At 46.1% G+C, this 19,826-nt stretch overlaps 1 protein-coding gene across 12 annotated transcripts in view; it reads left to right on the top strand.

Moving 5' to 3' along the window:
* Positions 1-7,930, top strand: part of OTOG (otogelin) — an 87,432-nt gene extending 79,502 nt beyond the window's left edge. For 11 of the 12 annotated variants that reach the window (XM_061146561.1, XM_061146598.1, XM_061146606.1 and 8 more), the window contains 3 exons: positions 3,034-3,079; positions 5,730-5,809; positions 5,924-7,930. In XM_061146561.1, coding sequence (XP_061002544.1) covers positions 3,034-3,079; positions 5,730-5,809; positions 5,924-6,124 — 327 coding nt within the window. In that variant the 3' untranslated portion in view covers positions 6,125-7,930. The remainder of the gene's footprint in view (positions 1-3,033; positions 3,080-5,729; positions 5,810-5,923) is intronic. The other variant, XM_061146614.1, reaches the window with a different exon arrangement.
* Positions 7,931-19,826: the final 11,896 nt, after the last annotated feature.

Below are 19,826 nucleotides of genomic sequence, written 5' to 3'. Positions count from 1 at the left end.
CTTTTTTGTATAGTTTTTCTGTGTATTCTTGCCACCTCTTCTTAATATTTTCTGCTTCTGTTAGTTCCATACCCTTTCTATCCTTTATTGTGCACATCTTTGCATGAAATGTTTCCTTTGTATCTCTAATTTTCTTGAAGAGATCTCTAGTCTTTCCCATTCTATTTTTTCCCTCTATTTCTTTGCATTGATCACTAAGGAAGGCTTTCTTATTTCTCTTTGCTATTTTGTGGAACTCTGCATTCAGATGGGTATATCTTTCCTTTTCTCCTTTGCCTTTAGCTACTCTTCTTTTCTCAGCTATTTGTAAGACCTCCTCAGACAGCCATTTTGCTTTTTTCCATTTCTTTTTCTTAGGGATGGTCTTGATCACTGCCTCCTGTACAATGTCACGAACCTCTGTCAATAGTTCTTCAGGCACTCTACTTATCAGATCTAGTCCCTTAAATCTATTTCTCACTTCCACTGTATAATCGTTAGGGATTTGATTTAGGTCATACCTGAATGGTTTAGTGGTTTTCCCTACTTTCTTCAATTTGAGTCTGAATTTGGCAATAAGGAATTCATGGCCTGAGCCACAGTCAGCTCCCAGTCTTGTTTTTGCTGACTGTATAGAGCTTCTCCATCTTTGGCTGCCAAGAATATAATCAATCTGATTTTGGTGTTGACCATCTGGTGATGTCCATGTGTAGAGTCTTCTCTTATGTTGTTGGAAGAGGGTGTTTGCTATGACCAGTGCGTTTTCTTGGCAAAACTCCATTTGCCTTTACCCTGCTTCATCCTGTACTCCAAGGCCAAAGTTGCCTGTTACTCCAAGTGTTTCTTGACTTCCTACTTTTGCATTTCAGTCCCCTATAATGAAAAGGACATCTTTTTTGGATGTTAGTTCTAGAAGGTCTTGTAGGTCTTCATAGAACCATTCAACTTCAGCTTCTTCAGCATTACTGGTCAGGGCGTAGACTTGGATTACTGTGATATTGAATGGTTTGCCTTGGAAATGAACACATGTCATTCAGTGGTTTTGAGATTGCATCCAAGTACTGCATTTCAGACTCTTTTGTTGACTATGATGGCTGCTCCATTTTTTCTAAAGGATTCTTGCCCACAGTAGTAGACATAATGGTCATCTGAGTTAAATTCACTCATTCCAGTCCATTTTAGTTCACTGATTCCTAAAATGTCAATGTTCACTCTTGTCATCTCCTGTTTGACCACTTCCAATTTGCCTTGATTCATGGAACTAAAATGGCAACCCACTCCAGTACTCTTGCCTGGAAAATCCCATGGACAGAGGAGCCTGGTAGGTTACAGTCCATGGGGTCACAAAGAGTTGGAAACGACTGAGCAACTTCACTTTCTTTCACTTTTCATGGACCTAACATTCCAGGTTCAGATGCAAAATTGCTCTTTATAGCATCAGACTTTACTTCCATCACCAGTCACATCTACAACTGGGTGTTGTTCTTGCTTTGGGTCCATCTCTTCATTCTCTCTAGAGTTATTTCTCCACTGACCTCCAGTAGCATATTGGGCACCTACTGACCTGGGGAGTTCATCTTTCAGTATCCTATCTTTTTGCTTTTTCATACTGTTCATAGGGTTCTCAAGGCAAGAATACTGAAGTGGTTCACCATTCCCTTCTCTGGTGAACCACATTTTGTCAGAACTCTCCACCATGACCTGTCAGTCTTGGGTGGCCCTACATGGCATGGCTCATAGTTTCATTGAGTTAGACAAGGCTGTGGTCCATGTGATCAGATTGGCTCATTTTCTGTGATTGTGGTTTTCAGTCTGTCTGCCCTCTGATGGAGAAGGATAAGAGGCTTATGGAAGCTTCCTGATGGGAGAAACTGACTGAGGGGGAAAGTGGGTCTTGTTCTGATGAGCGGGGCCATGCTCAGTAAATCTTTAATCCAATTTTCTGTTGATGTGGGGCTGTGTTCCCTCCCTGTTGTTTGACCTGAAGCCAAACTACAGTGGAGGTAATGAAGATAATGGTGACCTCCCTCAAGAGGTCCCATACACGCACTGTCGCGCTCAGTGTCCCTGATGTAGCCTGATGTAGCCTGATGCAGGCCACCGTCAACCCATGCCTCTGCCAGAGACTCCTGGATATTGACATTAATATTGAGCTTTTAAAGATTTCTGGTCTCACCTAGAATACCATTACACACATCCAATCATTCTCTCATTCATACAGGCACACATATGCAAAATCACACATAAATCACAAAAATCACACACATATACTGAGACCCACACTCACACACACATACTTATTTACAAAGAACTGTCACATCCATTCTTTTATCCATTTCACTGTAGAGGAGAAGGGCTATCAGGGATCATTGTCCCATTTTAGAGGTGGGAGAATGGGCTTCCCTGGTAGCTCGGTGGTAAAGAATCTTCCTACCAAGTAGGAGATGTGAGTTTGATCCCTGGGTTAGGAAGATCCCCTGGAGAAGGGCATGGCAACCCACCCCAATATTCTTGCCTGGAGAATCCCATGGACAGATGCGGGCTACAGTCCATGGATTTGACTTAGCGACTAAGCAGAAGCACAAGCATGAGCGATAGCAAAGCTAAGTCCAGAGGAAAGAGGCATCTCATCCAAGGCTGAGATAGAGCCCAGCCCATGTGGGTCAGTCCCTTCCCTGACCCTCTGTGCAGGAAACACTAAGCAGGCTGACCATGCTGGGGGCAGGGTACATCAGGAGAGCTACCACCACACAGACAGGAGGCCCTGGCACCCTGCCCCCTCTCTACCTAGCCTCCAGCCTCACAGGGGGCTGAGGTAGTCTTAGATCCAGTGTTCCAACCAGTCAGGTTAGGCTCTGTGACTCTCGGATGATGGCCAGCCCAGGGGCCCTTCCCACTCTGGCCTGGGCCTGCTGGACCACAGGGCCTAGAACTCCTGCCCTGGAGCATCATGGGAGGAAACAAGTCAAAACTCTTACAATCTTTGTGCCTCTTGCTGGCATCTTGGCTCCTAGCCTGGATGGGGCCTCCCACCCACCTCTCCTCTTCCTCTAGGTTGGGGGCTCGGTGGTACCTTCCTTGGAAGGATGCTGCAGGACATGTGAGTGAGCACATGTAGGCCAGGGGAGGGGGCGGAGGGGGCTTTGGTTGGGGGCACAGGGTATCATGTTGGGTCTCAGAGGGCCAGGTTCCTGGCCTGGCACCTCTGGTGGTGGCTCTTCCTGGGGGAGTAGATGAAGGGATAACACCCCCACCATGGGGTTCACAGAGCTGATGTAGGGCTGCAGGTGAGCAGGGGCCATGCTCACATCCCTGTCCCAGTAAAAGGCCTCTGCTCCTTGTTGGAGATGGGAGGGGGGGGCATTGGGATGTTGGATCCAGGAGGTCAGTAACTCCCCAGCTACTCTGCCTTCTCCGGGCCTGCCATGACCTCCAGCCCAGATGCCCCCACGTGAATTCTCCCTATGCTCAGGAGCCCTGTCTTGGAGGTGCCTCCTGGGTGGGCCTCAGGTGCACAGGTTCCCTGATGAGGTCTGAGTGAGAGCTCTGAGCATCTGTCCTCACCCCCACCCCAGGAACCCAGAGCCCCAGCTGCCTGTGTGTGCGTGTTCCCATCAGCCTGAGGACCTTTGACCCTATACCTCCCATCCCCCAGGGCCCTTGACCCTCCCGTGGAGGGATGTAGGATATGGGACCCTTTTATGTCCAACTCACATATTCCAAGGACACTGAGCTCAATGCCTCATTGGCTGATCTCTGTTCCCTGAGATCACAACCCTGTTGTGATCCCTGTGCCTCTGTTTCCTGGCACATCTCATGTTCCCTGCATGTCCCAGGTGCTCCATGTGACCTGAGACCCATGTCCCTCTCCCCAGGTTTCCCGGGGACCCTGTTTCCAGTGGTCCCCATTAGCTCTGCCTCTCCTCCACGCGTTAGTGTCCACTGCCACCCAGGTACTCCTCTCAGAAGCCCATGGGACTGGAGGCATGTAGCTACATTGCTATTTCCGACAATGTCCCTATTGCTAGGTGGCCCCAAGCCCTGGGGGTGGGGGAGGGGAGCATGGTGCCCCGGCTCCCTGCCCCTGGCAAAGGCCATAAGGCTGGCAGTGCATGCTGGGTAGCGGGCTGCACCCTGGGCTTGCATGGGGTTGCTTCGGCAGTGCCCGCTCTCCTGGCAGCACATGCCCACCAATGCCCAGTGCCACCACTGGTTTGCTCCCGCTGGTCACTCAGCTGGTCTCAGTCCAGGACCCTGACACCATGGCCAGGACAGCCCTTGGTTCTTCTGCTTTCTGGGAGCAGAGAAGGAGGAAAAAGTGAACTTAGCTCTGGCTAGGAGACCTCCAGCAGGTGTGGTCAGAAACCTACTGTGGTGAAGCCCAGAGGCCAGAAGAGAGGATTCCACCCCATTTCCTGTGGGCACCCTGGGATCACAGAGGGAGTCTATGCATCTGGCAAATATTTGTTTAGCACCAATATGCCAGGCCTTGTTCTAGACCCTGTAGATAGAGCAAAAATGAAACAGTCTCATGGAGTTTATGTTTTAGTGGGAGAGTGAAAGAAAGTGTGAGAGTCGCCTAATCGTGTCTGACTTTGTGTGACCCCCATGGACTATACAGTCCATGGGATTCTCCAGGCCAGAATACTGGAGTGGGTAGCCTCTCCCTTCTCCAGGGGATCTTCCCAACCCAGGTATTGAGCCCAGGTCTCCTGCATTGCAGGCGGATTTTTTTTACCTGCTGAGCCACAAGGGAAGCCATATTGCTTAGTAGGAGAGACAGAATGGCAAGTAAAATTACAGCAAGATGGATGTGACTGGTTTTATGGGGGTTGAAATTTATGCAGTTGGGGGTAGGCTTCATTAAGAAAAGGATCCCAAACTTACAAATCAATATTGAGGTATGAGAGTGAAGATTTATTTAGAATGAGAACTCATAACAAATTGTGGAAGGAGCCTGTGCAAAAGAAGATCCTAAAGCTTATGTGTCAAGAGCATCATTTCAAATCTGTCTCTCAGGATGGTGACAGTGCCCTGGATAGAAATAGGGAATGGAGGGATCAGGGAAGGAGGTTGGGTGGAGGGAAGAAGCTGTCGTTCCAAGAAGAGGATCAGGAAAGGCCTTGGCGAGGAAATATTTGAGCAGGTGAGGGTGTGCATGAGCCATGTGATTGGTTGTCTATGGGAAGCATGGTCCAGAAAGAGGGTTTATCATGGACCGTGATAGGCATGGTCCATGCTTATCAATTTGTGTCTGTGTGATGGCTATGTGAGGTGGGCCTGTCTTGTTTGATAGCTATGGAAACCGAGTGATCCTGCTGTGTGCAGGCATTGACTATGCTAGGGACTGGGGCTTCCATTCACTCCAGAAACTGCAAGATCTGAATGCTTGAACAAAAGCTCAGAGCGGAGAATACACACCCAGACCAATGGGTTAGAGACAGGTGTTGGGGCTTGGGTAGAGGGGCAGCTTGCTTTGTCCCCAGATCCTCCTCTTCCCTAGCCCAGAGCCCCCAGGCCATCTCAGACATCCTTCTCTGTCTCACCATCTCCCCTGCCTTGCCGCCTCCAACTCCTTCCGGGGCACTGGGTCACAAGCTTTTCCTCTGATGGGGAGGGGCTCTAATGTGGGGCACTAACGCTGGTGGAGGGGCCCTCCAGCATGACACTAACGCCCCCCAGTCTGGCCCAGCCTGCAGCCCCGGGAGCACTCCTTAGCCGTAGCTGCCTCACTCACCCTGTCCCCCCAGGTAAAGAGGATGGGCGCTCCTGCAAGAAGGTGACAATCCGCATGACCATCCGCAAGAATGAATGCAGGAGCAACACCCCTGTGCGTGGCCCTGGCAAGACGGGGGCGGGGGTGGGCAAACCGAATATGGGGATGGAGGGAGCTTGGAGGGGAAGAAAGCCACACAGGCTGCCTCACGGGCCTGCCTGTCTCCAGGTGAACCTAGTGTCCTGTGATGGGAGGTGCCCTTCCGCCAGCATCTACAACTATAACATCAACACCTACGCCCGTTTCTGCAAGTGCTGCCGCGAGGTGGGCCTGCAGCGGCGCTCCATACAGCTCTTCTGTGCCACCAATGCCACCTGGGTGCCCTACACATTGCAGGAGCCCACGGACTGTGCCTGCCAGTGGTCCTGAGGCCTGGGGGCCGGGGCTGGCTGGATTGCTGTCTGCTCTGGCTGGCCTAGTGTGGGGTGGGGGTGGGCACTAAAAGTGTGGAGAGCTGGTACGTGCTGAAGGTGGAATGGTGGGCAGAGCACAGAGAGTGACCAGAACCGGCCACACTGGCCCATCTTGCCTCTCCCTCCTCCACGTACGGGAGAGTGCCACAGCTTGGGGCTCAGTGAGCTCAACTCTGTCCCTGGCTTGAGGTCTGGGAAGGGCCCTCTGTCACTGGAGACTCTGGCTGCAGTGTTGGTGGAGGAGGAGACAGCTTTCCTGAGAAGCTGGGACCAAGGCTATACCCAAGACCTAGTAGAGAGCCTGAATCTGATGGCTTATCCTCCTCCTTGGCCCTCTGGACCACGGAAGAACCACCAACTCAGTAAAGGGAAAGAGGGCTTTAATTGCAAGACCCGGATCTGCACAGTGCTGTCCAGGAGGGCGTCCCAAAAGCAAAGAGGGTGGGTTCCCAAGCCCATGTGCTCTCACCAGTATCTGTGAGGTCAGGTCCAGAGACTGGGGAGTGCATTCAGTGACCTTCGTTTCCCATAGCTCAGAGAGGGGAGCCTTGATATTCTGTCATTGATCTTGTAATTCAGGAAAGGATTTAGAGGAACAGGGCCATACTCACCCCCACTCTCACCCCTCAGAACCAGCCTCCCTGGCTGGTGGGCTGGCTCTGGTGAGGTGTGGTGGGAGGACCCTCTGTGAGGGTCCAGCTCCACTCAGCCCCATGTGGCTGGACAGTCCATCCCTCCAAGGGCCTTAGGGTGTTTAATGATACCTTCCGTCTGCCAGAGCAGACCCCAGCTCTGCCATTTGCCTTTTCTCCAAGTACATGGTCTCTGGAGCAGCCCAAGTGTGGGTTTCGTAGCTCAGCCAGTGCCCAGCTCTCTGCTTCATGAGACTGTCCAGTAGGAGAGCAATGGTCAGTGGGAAGTGAGGCCTGATGCATGTGTAGCTGTCTCTGAGCATGTCAGAGCCTGGTGTCTGAACCACAGCGTCCTTCCTAAAGCCAGCCTGGGGGTCCCTCCACACCCCACCACATGCCACTTTGTGCTGGTGGGTCCAAAGGGTATGAACATGAGGGTGTTCTGACCCTAGCACTGCCCTGTATGTCTGGAAATGTGTAGCTGCCCTGGCGCCCTTGAGATTGGGGCCCTGTGCCAGGATGGTCCCCAGCTGTTCCTGCAGCCTCTTTGCTCCTGTATCTGTGTTCTGTTTGTATATCCAGTAAACCACAGGAAGCCATCAGGCCTCTGAGCATCTTTGAAGGTGTCAGGTTTGCTTTGAATCTCAAGGAATTTCAGCTCTGAAGACAAGACCCTATTTTAGGACCCTGGAGGTCACCCCGACTTCTCCTGCTCCACCCTCACTATACACTTACAGGTGGTCACACATTCCGATGATCACACTGATCTCTGGAATCACAGTGTTTCTGGGTTTCCATCCCCACCGAAGTACCCCCTCCTGCCTGCTTCACCTGGAAACCCACCTCACATCCCAGCCCTATGGCTAAAACTCCCAGTCCTGTTCCCCTAGCTTCCTCCTGGGGAACCAACTCTTTTAGGCTAAGACACAAGTGAAAGATTAACAAGAAGCAAATCACCAACCAGCATGCTTCCTGCTCTGTACTGGGGGAAGATAGCAAAGGGTGAGGATGTCAAACCTAAATCAACACTGCTCAGTGGCACTCAAGAAGCCAGTACCCATAGTGCTGATATGAGTGTTCATTGATACAATTATGAGATGTTGATTTACATTAAAAATGCACATACCCTTTGACTCAGCCATCTTATTTCTAGGAAGCTGTGGTGGGCTGAGCAGCGGTCCTCCAAAAACATCCACATATCAGTGCCAGGAGCCTCTGAATGTGTTCCTTACATGGTAAAGGGGCATTGCAGATGTGATTAAGTTCAGGATCATGTGGTGGGGAGATGATCCTAGATTATTCAGGTGGGCCCAACGGAATCACAGCAGGATGTGTCAGAAGAGATGCAATGATAGATGCTGAGGCTGGAGTTTATGGCAATTTGTTACAGCATCAGGAAATGAACACAGCATCTAAAGAAGTAATTCCTACAACGAGGCATGTGCCAGGATGTTTATGGCACATTGTCTTAAGTAGAAAAAAAAATGGATAACTTTAAATGCCTATCAGGGAATGATTAAATAACCTAGTACAGTCACACCATAGAATACTATATAGCCTTTTAATAAACTGATATGGTGGGCTCTTCAGGATATGTTAAATGAAAGAAGGAAATTGTGGGTTCGTTCCCAAAGAATAACCTGCTTCTTTCATGCATCTATGCAGGGACACACACACACACACACACACACACACACACACACACACACACACAGACCCCCTCCTACCCACCATATCCCTCTCATTCCCTTGAAGGGTTTTCAGGACTAAGGAGGCCCTTCCCGGCTGTTTGGGCCAGCTAGTTCCATGTCAGCTTTGGTCCTGGAACAGTCTGTTGGGTTCTGAGGGTCCCAAAGGCTGCCGCTGCATCAGAAGGTTGAAGTGACCACCCCAGAAGAGCCTTAAGGCATATCTATGGCACCTCCCCCATCCTTGGTTTCCTCCCCTCTCTCTGCACTTGACTTAAAGCTTGAGGGAACCCTGGAGGCCACACACCAGACAGGTAAGGAAACGGGAGCCCAGGACCTGGCCATCAGAAAGCTGGTAGCTGAGCTGGGCGGCCGTCCAGCCTGCAGCCCCCTGTGACGTATTTGCCAACACGAGGGGTTTTGAGCTCCAGAACTATCCCATTTTCCGTGCTTCAGGCTCAAGTTCCCGCCCTGATTTTCTGGGCTTAATCCTCTTCCTGTGGAAATCAATAAGGACATTGTGATGGAATGATTCACGTTCAAGGTCAGGCCGGAGCAAATTGGAGGCGACATGCTGATTTTACTGCCCTCACTTAGAGGGGAGCCAATCCTGCTCTCAGACTCCTTAACCCTTTCCTTTCCTCTCCCATCCGCTGTGTCAGCACCTGCCCCGGCTTCAGGCTTCTCCCCCAGGCCTAGGTCTGGGGCCTGTTCATGCACCTGTGACCCTGACTTTTACATCTTCCTATGGCTCTGACCACACAAGTCTTGAAGCCTCACACCCTTGTCGTGGTGGTTTGGGGGAGGCAGACTGCAAACATAGCCCCAAACCAAAAAGGAACAACCCAAGGCGAAGGTTAAATGCTGCCTGAGTAAGTTCACTGACCATATCTTGCCTCAGGAAATCTCAGAGCAGAGTGTTTCCTTCTTCCAACCTTCTTTTCAGAATTCCAGGTCCCCTCTTCCTTGCTTTCTTGGATTTTCCAACATGGGAAGATGGAGAAGCAGGAGGACCCAGCTCCTTTTTTTTTTTTTTTTAATGAATAGCAACTCAGATCTTTTCTTGGGCTGAAACATGATAGATGTTTGTCTCCCTCTTACTATTGAAAATGAAAAGTAGATGTTCCTGTGTAACTGGAACCTCGCATCCAAAATGATTCAGAGACCCTAGCTCCTCTGTCTCGAGGGTCTCCCGTCTTCAGCACGAGCCTTCCAAAAGTACCGTGCTTGTCTGCGCCCCAGAAGGAGTGCAGGGAGCATGCGCTGCAGGTTTGAGGGAGCAGGACTGAAAGTGTCTGGCTCTCTTCCACTCCCCACTGGCCAGAACTTATATACATGGCCACACCTAACTGCAAGGGAGGCTGGGAGACGTAGTCCAGCTGTATATGCTCAGGAAGAAGTGGAAGTGGGTCTGGTGGACAGTGTCTTCTCAGTGAGGAGGCAGAGATAGTGTGGACAATGCTGGGGAGTTTGGCTGAGGAAAGAGAAAAGAGGGCATAAGGTCAAAGGAAGGTTTGCTTGTTCGCTGGTTTGAGGAGGGCAGTGATTTGACCATATATCCTGGAAGGAGCCAGTAGACAGAGAAGGGTTTTGCTGGGAAAGAGATCTAGGGTCTTAGAGGTCCCGTGGGTGGCACAGGGAGAGACAGTGATGGACAAAGCTGCCTCTGGCTGAATAGACCCTGCCCTGGATCTCTATTTATCTCTGTGCCCTCAATGTCTAATACAGGGCACTGAAAAAAGAGAAATAGCATGCCTGTAAAGATGAAAGCAAAGGGCCCGGGCAGCAAGAAGTTAAAGGGTGTGGGGTGGGCTGAGCCGGGAGCCGGGTGCCCCCCACATACCGCAACAGTGCCAGTTAATCCCCTGCAGGAGGCTGCACAGCTGTCTTTCCCAAGCTGGACCCGAACCCTACCCGGCCGTTTGCCCAGAGGTCTGGGCAACCCGTGGATGAGGGCGGAGGGGGAAGCGATAGGTGGGCAACGCGGTGGGTGCTGGTACAGCCCCTGCACCCTTGGAGAACTTGTTCTCCAGGGCTGAGCATCCTCTCGGCTTGTTACTCAGCCCCCATTCTCCATGAAGACCCACCTCCCTCTGGGCCAAGTGTCCTCCCCAGGCAGCTAAACCCAAACTCCATCTCTGTTCCTCCACACCATGTCTGTTCCCGCCTCTGCCTGTGGCCTGTGGCTCACCCGGAATGTCCTTGTCCTCCTTCCTTCTAGGCAGCTCCTCCCACCCTTCAGACCAGCCTAGACTCCTAACTCACTGCAAAACTCCAGCCCACAGGATCCTTCTCTGTGGCCGTTAGCACCACCCCCTACCCCCAGTCCTACATTCTGATTCTCTGGGATGTCCCATGCCAGCCTGTGTCTGTGCTCTGCTCAGGGAATGGGGAGGCAGGCCAGCCTCCAGCAGTTATTTATTATTCACCCATATCTCATTTACAACACAGGAGGAAGCTAAGGCTCAGAGAGGTTAGGCAACTGCACAGAGAGAGGCAGAGCTTGAACCCATGTTTGCTTAACTCCAGAGCCCACACTCATACTTTCCTTCTTAACTCTAGAGGAACAGGAGCATGAAGAGGATCGTGGGGCACCTGGTAGCTAGTATTCCAGCCCCTTCTCCTCTAGGACGCCAGAGGGGACAGTGGAAAGAGAGGTCTAGTCTCTCTTCAGTTAGTTACCAGTTATAGGAATGCTGGAAAATTTCAAGCCTCCATCCCTCATTGTGAAGAGGGCTGACAGGTTCTGCATCCTAAGCTTGGCATGAGGGTCAAGTGAGCTCATGGATGGGAACGGGCTGGACAACTGCAGAGGCCGTGACCATGTGTGAGGCTGCCTGGCTGAGCCAGGAGATCTCGGCCCAGCTGCGCCCAGGACAGGAGAATAAAAGGGGCAGGGAGTCCCACCCAGCCGCAGCCCGCCCTTCATCCAGGAGCTCTGGGGCTCATCGCTAGCCTTTGCCTCTGCTGGGCCCTAGCCAGCCGTGCACCCAGCCTCCATTCTACCTGAACTCGGTCGCCATTTACAGACTACTGGAGATGAAGACGGAACAGGAGGCCATGGAAGAGCTGGACTATGGGGCCAGGCTTTGTCTCTGAGCAGCTGTGTGATTCCTGCTCTCCAAATTCTCAAATTCTCAGTTTCCTTGTCACTAAAATGGGAGAATCTGGCAAAGTGATGGTGAGAATGTTTCTGGATAAAGCCCCTGGCCTATGGTAGATGCTGAATGGAGCTACTATTACCACTGTGGACAGAACCTTAAAGATCAGCTTCAAATCCCACATTTTCAGGAGCAGCAAATAGATCCTAGAGAGACAGTGACTTATACAAGCTCTCACTGCATAGTAAGCAAAGGTGGAGGAAGAATCAAATGAATTCAAACCCAGTGCTCGTTTCACTTCCTCCTCCAGGGAGTCTTCCCTGAGTGCCAACCCAAGCTGGGCCTCCCCGCTTTCACCGCACAGTCAGTCTCGGCTGCTGTCTGAGACACCTGCTGGGGCGCTGTCTCCCTTTGAGACAGGGCCCGAGCCTCTTGCTCCTGCTCTAGCCTCCCCAATAGTAACCATCACAAGGCTGGCTCCTCTGCAAGGTGTTCACACCCAACCCGGGGATGTTCCTAGGATTTGGTCGAACTGGGCGACATCCACTCCCAGGATGGAGGGGAGTGAGGAGTAAGAGAGGGAAGGGTTAAAGGCTTGGCAGCTGGGGAGGGCAGCCTGCAGACGCCCAGCCCAGCACTGGGAGGCCTGCACCATTCCATTCCTTTGCAGATCAGTTACACCCAGCTGTCTCCCTCCCCACCGCCAGTGCCCCTCGGATTAGGCGGGAAAGGATCCCCGGCCTGCAGCCTGCACACGGCCCATGGGGAACAGCGCCTGCAGCCCACGCCTCTGCGACAGCTGCTGAGTGTCAGACAAGAACATAGATCAGCAGGATCCTGGCAGAGGTGCCCCTAGCCCAGGCCCTGCCCCCAGCATGTGCAGGAGGGGCTGCCTAAGGAGAAAGGGGGTCTGCAAGGGATTTGGGAGGTACAGGGAAGGGACTGCTCCCAAAAATATCTCCTCTGCCCATATGTCACTGTGCCTCAAATTCCACCATTAGACATTTTAGAAACTTTGGGTCTTCAAAGATACCAATTAAAGCTACACTCCATGGAGTAGCTGGCATGCTTATGCACGGCTTGATGGAACTGTCTTGATAAAATTCAGGAAATATTTATTAAAGTATGAAGTCCTTCAAAAAATGTCTATTCCTTTGTCTCAGTAGTTCCATCATGGACTTTCACTTAAAGAAAAATGTAACTTAAGCAGTTTATAATATGGAAAAATATTCTGGGGTATAGTTTCAAAATTAAAAAAATTAATGGCCTGACTATGCTCAGATTACTCAAAAAAGCCATATGAAATAACAAAGAAAAATTTTAAACTAGAAAATTATGTACTCGTAATGAAAAATATGAAATAATTCCATCAATAGGCCAGATATATGACATTTCTGGAAACTGTGAAGCACAGTGTACAGGTTAGACAGATTGCCAGTTTTCCAGTTATGGTTGCTTCATTCACTAGTTCTGTGACCTTGGCAAGTTACTGAACCTCTCTGAACTTCAGTTTCTTCAACTGTAAAATTGAAATAATAATTATAATAGTTATGAGAATTATGCAAAGATTTTAAAAGTTCCTATGTGGGAAACATCATTGTGATTTCTGGTTCCATAAGAGGAACCAGAATCGTCCAATGAATGAATGGTTATGATATGTTTCTCCCTACTTCCCGCCTACATAATTGCTGGGGAACCCCACAGGGTGCCAATTCTAATTAATCTTGACTTTTATTATATATATTATCAGTCAATTAAAACTCACTGGCTATTTGGACAAAAATAGTGTCCAAACTGAGATAGCAGGGGAAATTTCCCTCAATGAAATACCACTAATTCAAGAAACGAGAAGGACATGAATAGCATTCTTATTAACATTCCCAGGATATTTATGTATCCATAGAATAAGAGGCTTATATGTAAAAACACAGTCAAAAAACATGTATGTTTTAGCAATTGAAAACATACATGACCTCACAACAGAATACTCTGCAATTGCTGACTTATAATTGCCTGGCAATTATAAGCAACTAGAAAATTGGACAAAATACATGAAATTTGTGCCTTCAGACATCAGACAACGAGCAGTACAGGGCTGGGATCCCCTAGGTAAAGGCAACAAGTGATATGAATCTTACTAGAAAGCTCCATCTTTCTTCCTGGAGATATTTTCTGGAACAGGTACAGAGAGGGGGGAGTCCCAAGGAGCATGGTGGTCCCACGAAGCAGAGGAGACAGAGATCAAATTCAGAAAGTCTGAGGCAGCTGGAATTTGTGAGGCAGACTACCAGAGCAGAGGTTGCTGTGTAGAAAAAGAGCTCCAGAAACCCGCATAGATTAAGTCTGCTGCTGAATACTAAGTGTACACATGTAGGGTGCACATTCATAAGGTTGAGCGGAGAACTATAAATTAATTGTGAACTGAGCAGTTCCTGGAACTTATATAGGGCCGGGAGAAATTCAAGTGCTGACCAGTCAGAGTGAAGAGACCTCATTGAACATCAGTGTGCTTAACTGACTCTCCAGAAAGGGTCATCCCTTAGAAATAGGACTAGATGAATAGAAATAGGAATGAGCAAACACTAACCCTAGAGTAAATCCTACCCTAAGGCTACCCTAATCAAGCACAGAGACACACCTCAAACTGACCCTGTTGTTACACAAGTAACTTCACTATAAGACCCAACAAAGTCTAAATATTCTTTAGGAAAAAAATCCAGACATGTGACAACATAATAATGTCTAGAATTCAATAAAAAATTACTAGGCATGCAAAGAGACTGGAAAATGTGACTCATAACAATGACAGTAATCAGTTCAATGGAAACAGACATGAAACAACAAAGGTAATGATAAAAGCCGACAAGCATTTTAAAATAGCTATTACAAATATGCTTGAAAAGCAGAGAAAATTATGAAACTACTAAGGAAAAAAAAAAGATATAAATAAAGAAAATGGAACTTTCAGAGGTGAAAACATAAAATGTTAAACAAAAATGAGATTAAGAATAGATTAGAGATTTTAGAAGAAAAGATCAGTGAACTTGAAGACATAATAAGAGAAAATATCTAAAACAAATCATAGGCTGAAAAAATGAATAGTGCCTCAGTGGCCTGACAAAGAGACTTTGAAATCTGTGCAATGTAAGGCCCTGAAGGAAAGAAGAAGGGAAAGAAAAGAAATAATGACTGAATCCAGAGTATATATAGAACTTCTGTAACTCAACAACAAAAACAAACCACACATTTTTTTTAAAGACAAAGAACTTGAATACGCATTTCTCCAAAGAAATGTATATATCCAAATGGCCAAACAAGCACAAGAAAAGATGCTCACCATCAATAATCATTAGGGAAATGAGACTCAAAACACAATGAGATACCACACTGATCAGTGTAGCTATTATTCAAAAAAGAAGTAACAAGTGTTGGTGAGGATGCAGAGAAACCTGAACATTTGCACGTGGTTGGTGAGCATATAAAATGGTATAGCCACTATGGAAAACAAGGCTTTCCCTTAAAATTAAAAATAAAACTAGCATACAATCCAGAAATCTGCTTCTGGGCATATACTTAAAAGATTTGATAGTGGGGACACAACAGATATTTGTATGCTCATGTTTATAGCAGCTTTATTCACAATAACCAAAACACAGAAGCAGCCCACATCTCCATTGATGGATGAATGGATAAACACTCAATGCTTATGCATACAATGGAATATTATTCAACCTGAAGAAGGAAGAAAAGTCTAACACTTGCTAAGGATGAACCTTGAAGGCATCAGGCTAAATGAACTAAGCCAGTTACCAAAGAAAAAATACTGTATGATTACACTTACACAGTACTTAGAATAGCCTCGCTTTGTGGTTAGCCAATGAATTGGACGTAAGTTATGCTTAAACACTTCAAAATCCACAAAGTCCATACTCTGCTTATTGGTCTATATGTGGGTTGACAAGTGCACTCAAACTTGCAGTCATGGAATTGACACAGTGACAGAGTTTATTTTCTTGGGCTCCAAAATTACTGTGGATGGTGACTGCAGCCACAAAATTAAAAGACATTTGCTCCTTAAAAGAAAAACTATGACAAACCTAGACAGCGTATTAAAAAGCAAAGACATTACTTTTCTGACAAAGGCCAATAAAGGCAAAGCTATGGTTTTTCCACTAGTCAGGAACAGATGTGAGAGTTGAGCCACAAAGAAGGATGAGCACTGAAAATTGATGCTTTTGGATTGTGGTGCTGAATAAGACACTTGAGAGTCCCTTGGACTGCAAGGAGATCAAACCAGTCCATCCTAAAGGACATCAGTCCTGAATATTCATTGGAAGGACTGATGCTGAAGCTGAAGCTCCAACACTTTGGCCACCTGAATCGAAGAGCTGACTCATTGGAAAAGACCCCAGTGCTGGGAAAGATTGAAGGCAAAAGGAGAAGGGGGCAGCAGAAGATGAGATGGTTAGATAGCATCATCAACTCAATGGACAGGAATTTGAGCAAATTCTTGGAGATAGTGGAGGACAGAGGAGCCTGGTGTGCTTCAGTCTATAGGGTCACAAAGAGTCAGACTCAACTTAGCAACTGAACAACAAAAACAAAAATAACAAATTGACATAAGAATAACATGTAGATCAGTGGAATAGAATTGAAAGCCAAGGAATAAACCCAAACATTTATGGTCAGTTAATTTTTTGACCCACATGCCATAACAATTCAAGGGAGAATAGTCTTTTCAGCAAATAGTGCTGGAACAACTGGATGGCCGTGTGAGAAAAGTGAAGTTGAACCCATTCCTTACACTATGTACAAAGATTGACTCCAAATGGATTATAAACCTAAATGTAAGAGGTAAGACAATAAAACTCTTAGAAAAAAAATATGAGTAAATTTCCATGGCATTGGGTTAAGCAAAAGTCATCTTACATGTGACATAAAAAGCTCAAGAAACAAAAGAAAAATAGATGCCATGAACTTCACCAAAATGAAAACTTTTATTCTTCAAAAGACATCAGAAAAGTAAAACAAAAAATAAACAAACAAAAAAACAAAAATGGGAGAAAATATTTGCAAACTTTATGTCTGATAAGGGACTTGTATCCATATTGAACTATCTATAACAAAGAATTCCTACACATCAGTAGTAAACAACAACAGCAACAAAACTCAGATAACTCAATTTTTTAAATGGGCAAAAAATCTGAATAGGCTTTCTCCAAAGAATATGTATAAACATTCAATAAGCACATGAAAACATGATCATTAGTCATTGAGGAAATACAAATAAAATGCACAATGAGATACCACCTTTCATCCACTAGAATGGCTATAATCAAAAAGTCAGATAATAATAGGTATTGGAGAGGATATGAACAAATTGAAATCCTTATACATTGCTATCAGGAATGTAAAATGATGCAGTTACTTTGCAAATGGCCTAGTAGTTTCTCAAAATTTTAATCAAATGGTTTTTATTGTTGCCATTGTTGTCCAGTCATTAAGTCGTGTCTATTTGTGACCTCATGGACTGAAGCATGCCAGGGTTCCCTGTCCTTCACTATTTCCTGGAGTTTGCTCAGACTGATGTCCATTGAGTCAGTGATGCTGCTGCCCTCTTCTCCTTTTGCCTTCAATCTTTCCCAGCGTTAGGGCCTTTTCCAGTGGGTCAGTTTTCAGTAGTTTTCATGTGACCCAGCAATTTCACTCCTAGGTATAAACCTAAATGAAAAAAAAAAATGAAAACACAGAAAAAATTCTGAGAAAGATTAATTACCACTCAAAAAGGAACAAAAAATACGTAGGACCTATATCAAGTAAAGAATCTGACTTGATAAGCAAAATTTATCCCACAAAGAAAACCCTAGGCCCAGATGCCTTCACTGTTGAATTCTATCAAACATTTAAGAAATAAATAACACAAATTCCTATACAAACTCTTTCAGAAAAAAGAGAAGAAGGGAAAACTTCCTAAATTATTTTATAAGGCTGGTATTCCCTTGATACCAAAGCCAGCAGAGACATGATAAAAGTCAAAACATCTTAATGTCTCACATGAACATGGGTGTGTGCATGCATTCATGCATGCTCAGTTATGTCTGACATTTTGTAGCCCTGTAGACTACAACCCACCAAGCTCCTCTGTCCATGGGATTTCCCAGGCAAGAATACTGGAGTGTGTTGCCATTTTCTCCTTCAGGGGATCCTCTCAATCCAGGAATCAAACCCACATCTCCTGTGTCTCCTGCATTGGCAGACAGATTCTTTAACACTAAACCACCTGGGAAGCCCAAACATGGGTACAGAACTCCTTAAAAAAATATATTGGCAAACAAAATCCAGCAACTTGTAAAAGGGATTGTATACTATGACCAAGTGGAGTATTTAGGGATGCAAGTTGGTTTAACATCCCAAAATCAAGTAATAATATTAATAAGTGAAGAACTAGTTCCAACATTATCTCAATAGGCACTGAAAAAGCATTTGACAAAATCCAACACCCATCCATTAAAAGAAAATACTCTCAGAAAAGTAGGAACAGAAAGAAGCTTCTTAAACCAGATAAAGGCATTTCAAAATTTTTCAACTAATGTCACACTTAATGACCAAAGGCAGAATATTTTCCATTAAGAGATTCTACCAGTGCAATAAAGTAAAACAAGAAATTAAAAGCATACAAAGTGGAAAGGCAAAAATAATATTGTCTTTATTAAAAAATTATATAATCATCTATGTATAGAATCTTAAGGGACTACAAACAAAAGCTACTAGAACTATTAAGTTAACACAATTCAAACTCAGTATGCAAAACTCAATTATATTTCTATATAATAGCAACAACCTGAAAACGAAATTATGAAAACAATGCTAATCACAATAATATAAAAAAGAATAAAAGAGTTTGGGTACATTTAAGAAACCTGCACGACCTATAAACAGAAAAGTTAAAAACATTGCTGAGAGAATTTAAAGATGTGAATTAATGGAGAGCTATATCTTCTTCATGTATTGGAAGGCTCGATATTGTTAAAGTGGCAATTTTACCCCAATTGAAATTCTCATCAATTCTTGTCTCTAGTCTATCTATCTATAGCTCCATTTTGTTTTCAAGATTTTGGATCATCTTTACTATCATTGATCAACCTCCCAAAGTAATGGAAATAAAAACAAAAATAAACAAATGGGACCTAATTAAACTTAAAAGCTTTTGCACAATGAAGAAAACTATAAGCAAGGTGAAAAGACAGGCTTCAGAATGGGAGAAAATAATAGCAAATGAAACAACTGACAAAGAATTAATCTCCAAAATATACAAGCAAATCTCACAGCTCAATACCAGAAAAATAAATGACCCAATCAAAAAATGGGCCAAAGAGCTAAACAGACATTTCTCCAGAAAAGACATACAGATGGCTAACAAACACATGAAAAGATGCTCAACATCACTCATTATCAGAGAAATGCAAATCAAAACCTCAATGAGGTACCATCTCACGCTGGTCAGAATGGCTGCCATCAAAAAGTCTACAAACAATAAATGCTGGAGAGGGTGTGGAGAAAAGGGAACCCTCTTACACTATTGGTGGGAATGCAAACTAGTACAGCCACTATGTAGAACAGTGCGGAGATTCCTTAAAAAACTGGTAATAGAACTGCCATATGACCCAGCAATCCCACTGCTGGGCACACACACTGAGGAAACCAGAATTGAAAGAGACACGTGCACCCCAATGTTCATTGTAGCACTGTTTACAACAGCTAGGACATAGAAGCAACCTAAATGTCCATCGACAGACTAATAGATAAGGAAGTTAGGTACATATACACAAGGGAATATTACTCAGCTATAAAAAAAGAATGCATTTGATGCAAGAATGAAGTGGATGAAACTGGAGCCTATTATACAGAGTGAAGTAAGCCAGAATGAGAAACACCAATAGAATATATTAATGCATATATATGGAATTGAGAAAGACGGTAACAATGACCCTATATGCAAGACAGAAAAAGAGACACAGATGTAAAGAACAGACTTTTGGACAATGTGGGAGAAGGCAAGGGTGGGATGATATGAGAGAATAGCACTGAAACATGTATATTACCATATATAAAATAGATGACCAGCGCAAATATGATGCATGAAGCAGGCACCCAAAGCTGGTGGTCTGGGACGACCCAAAGCGATGGGTTGGGCAGGGAGGTGGGAGGGGGGGTCCAAGATGGTGGGGCATATGTAC

The sequence above is a fragment of the Dama dama genome, chromosome 1, assembly GCF_033118175.1.
Source record: "Dama dama isolate Ldn47 chromosome 1, ASM3311817v1, whole genome shotgun sequence".
Lineage (NCBI taxonomy): Eukaryota > Metazoa > Chordata > Mammalia > Artiodactyla > Cervidae > Dama > Dama dama.
The sequence above is the reverse complement of the archived record's forward strand: the minus strand, read 5'-3'. Positions and strand labels throughout refer to the sequence as shown.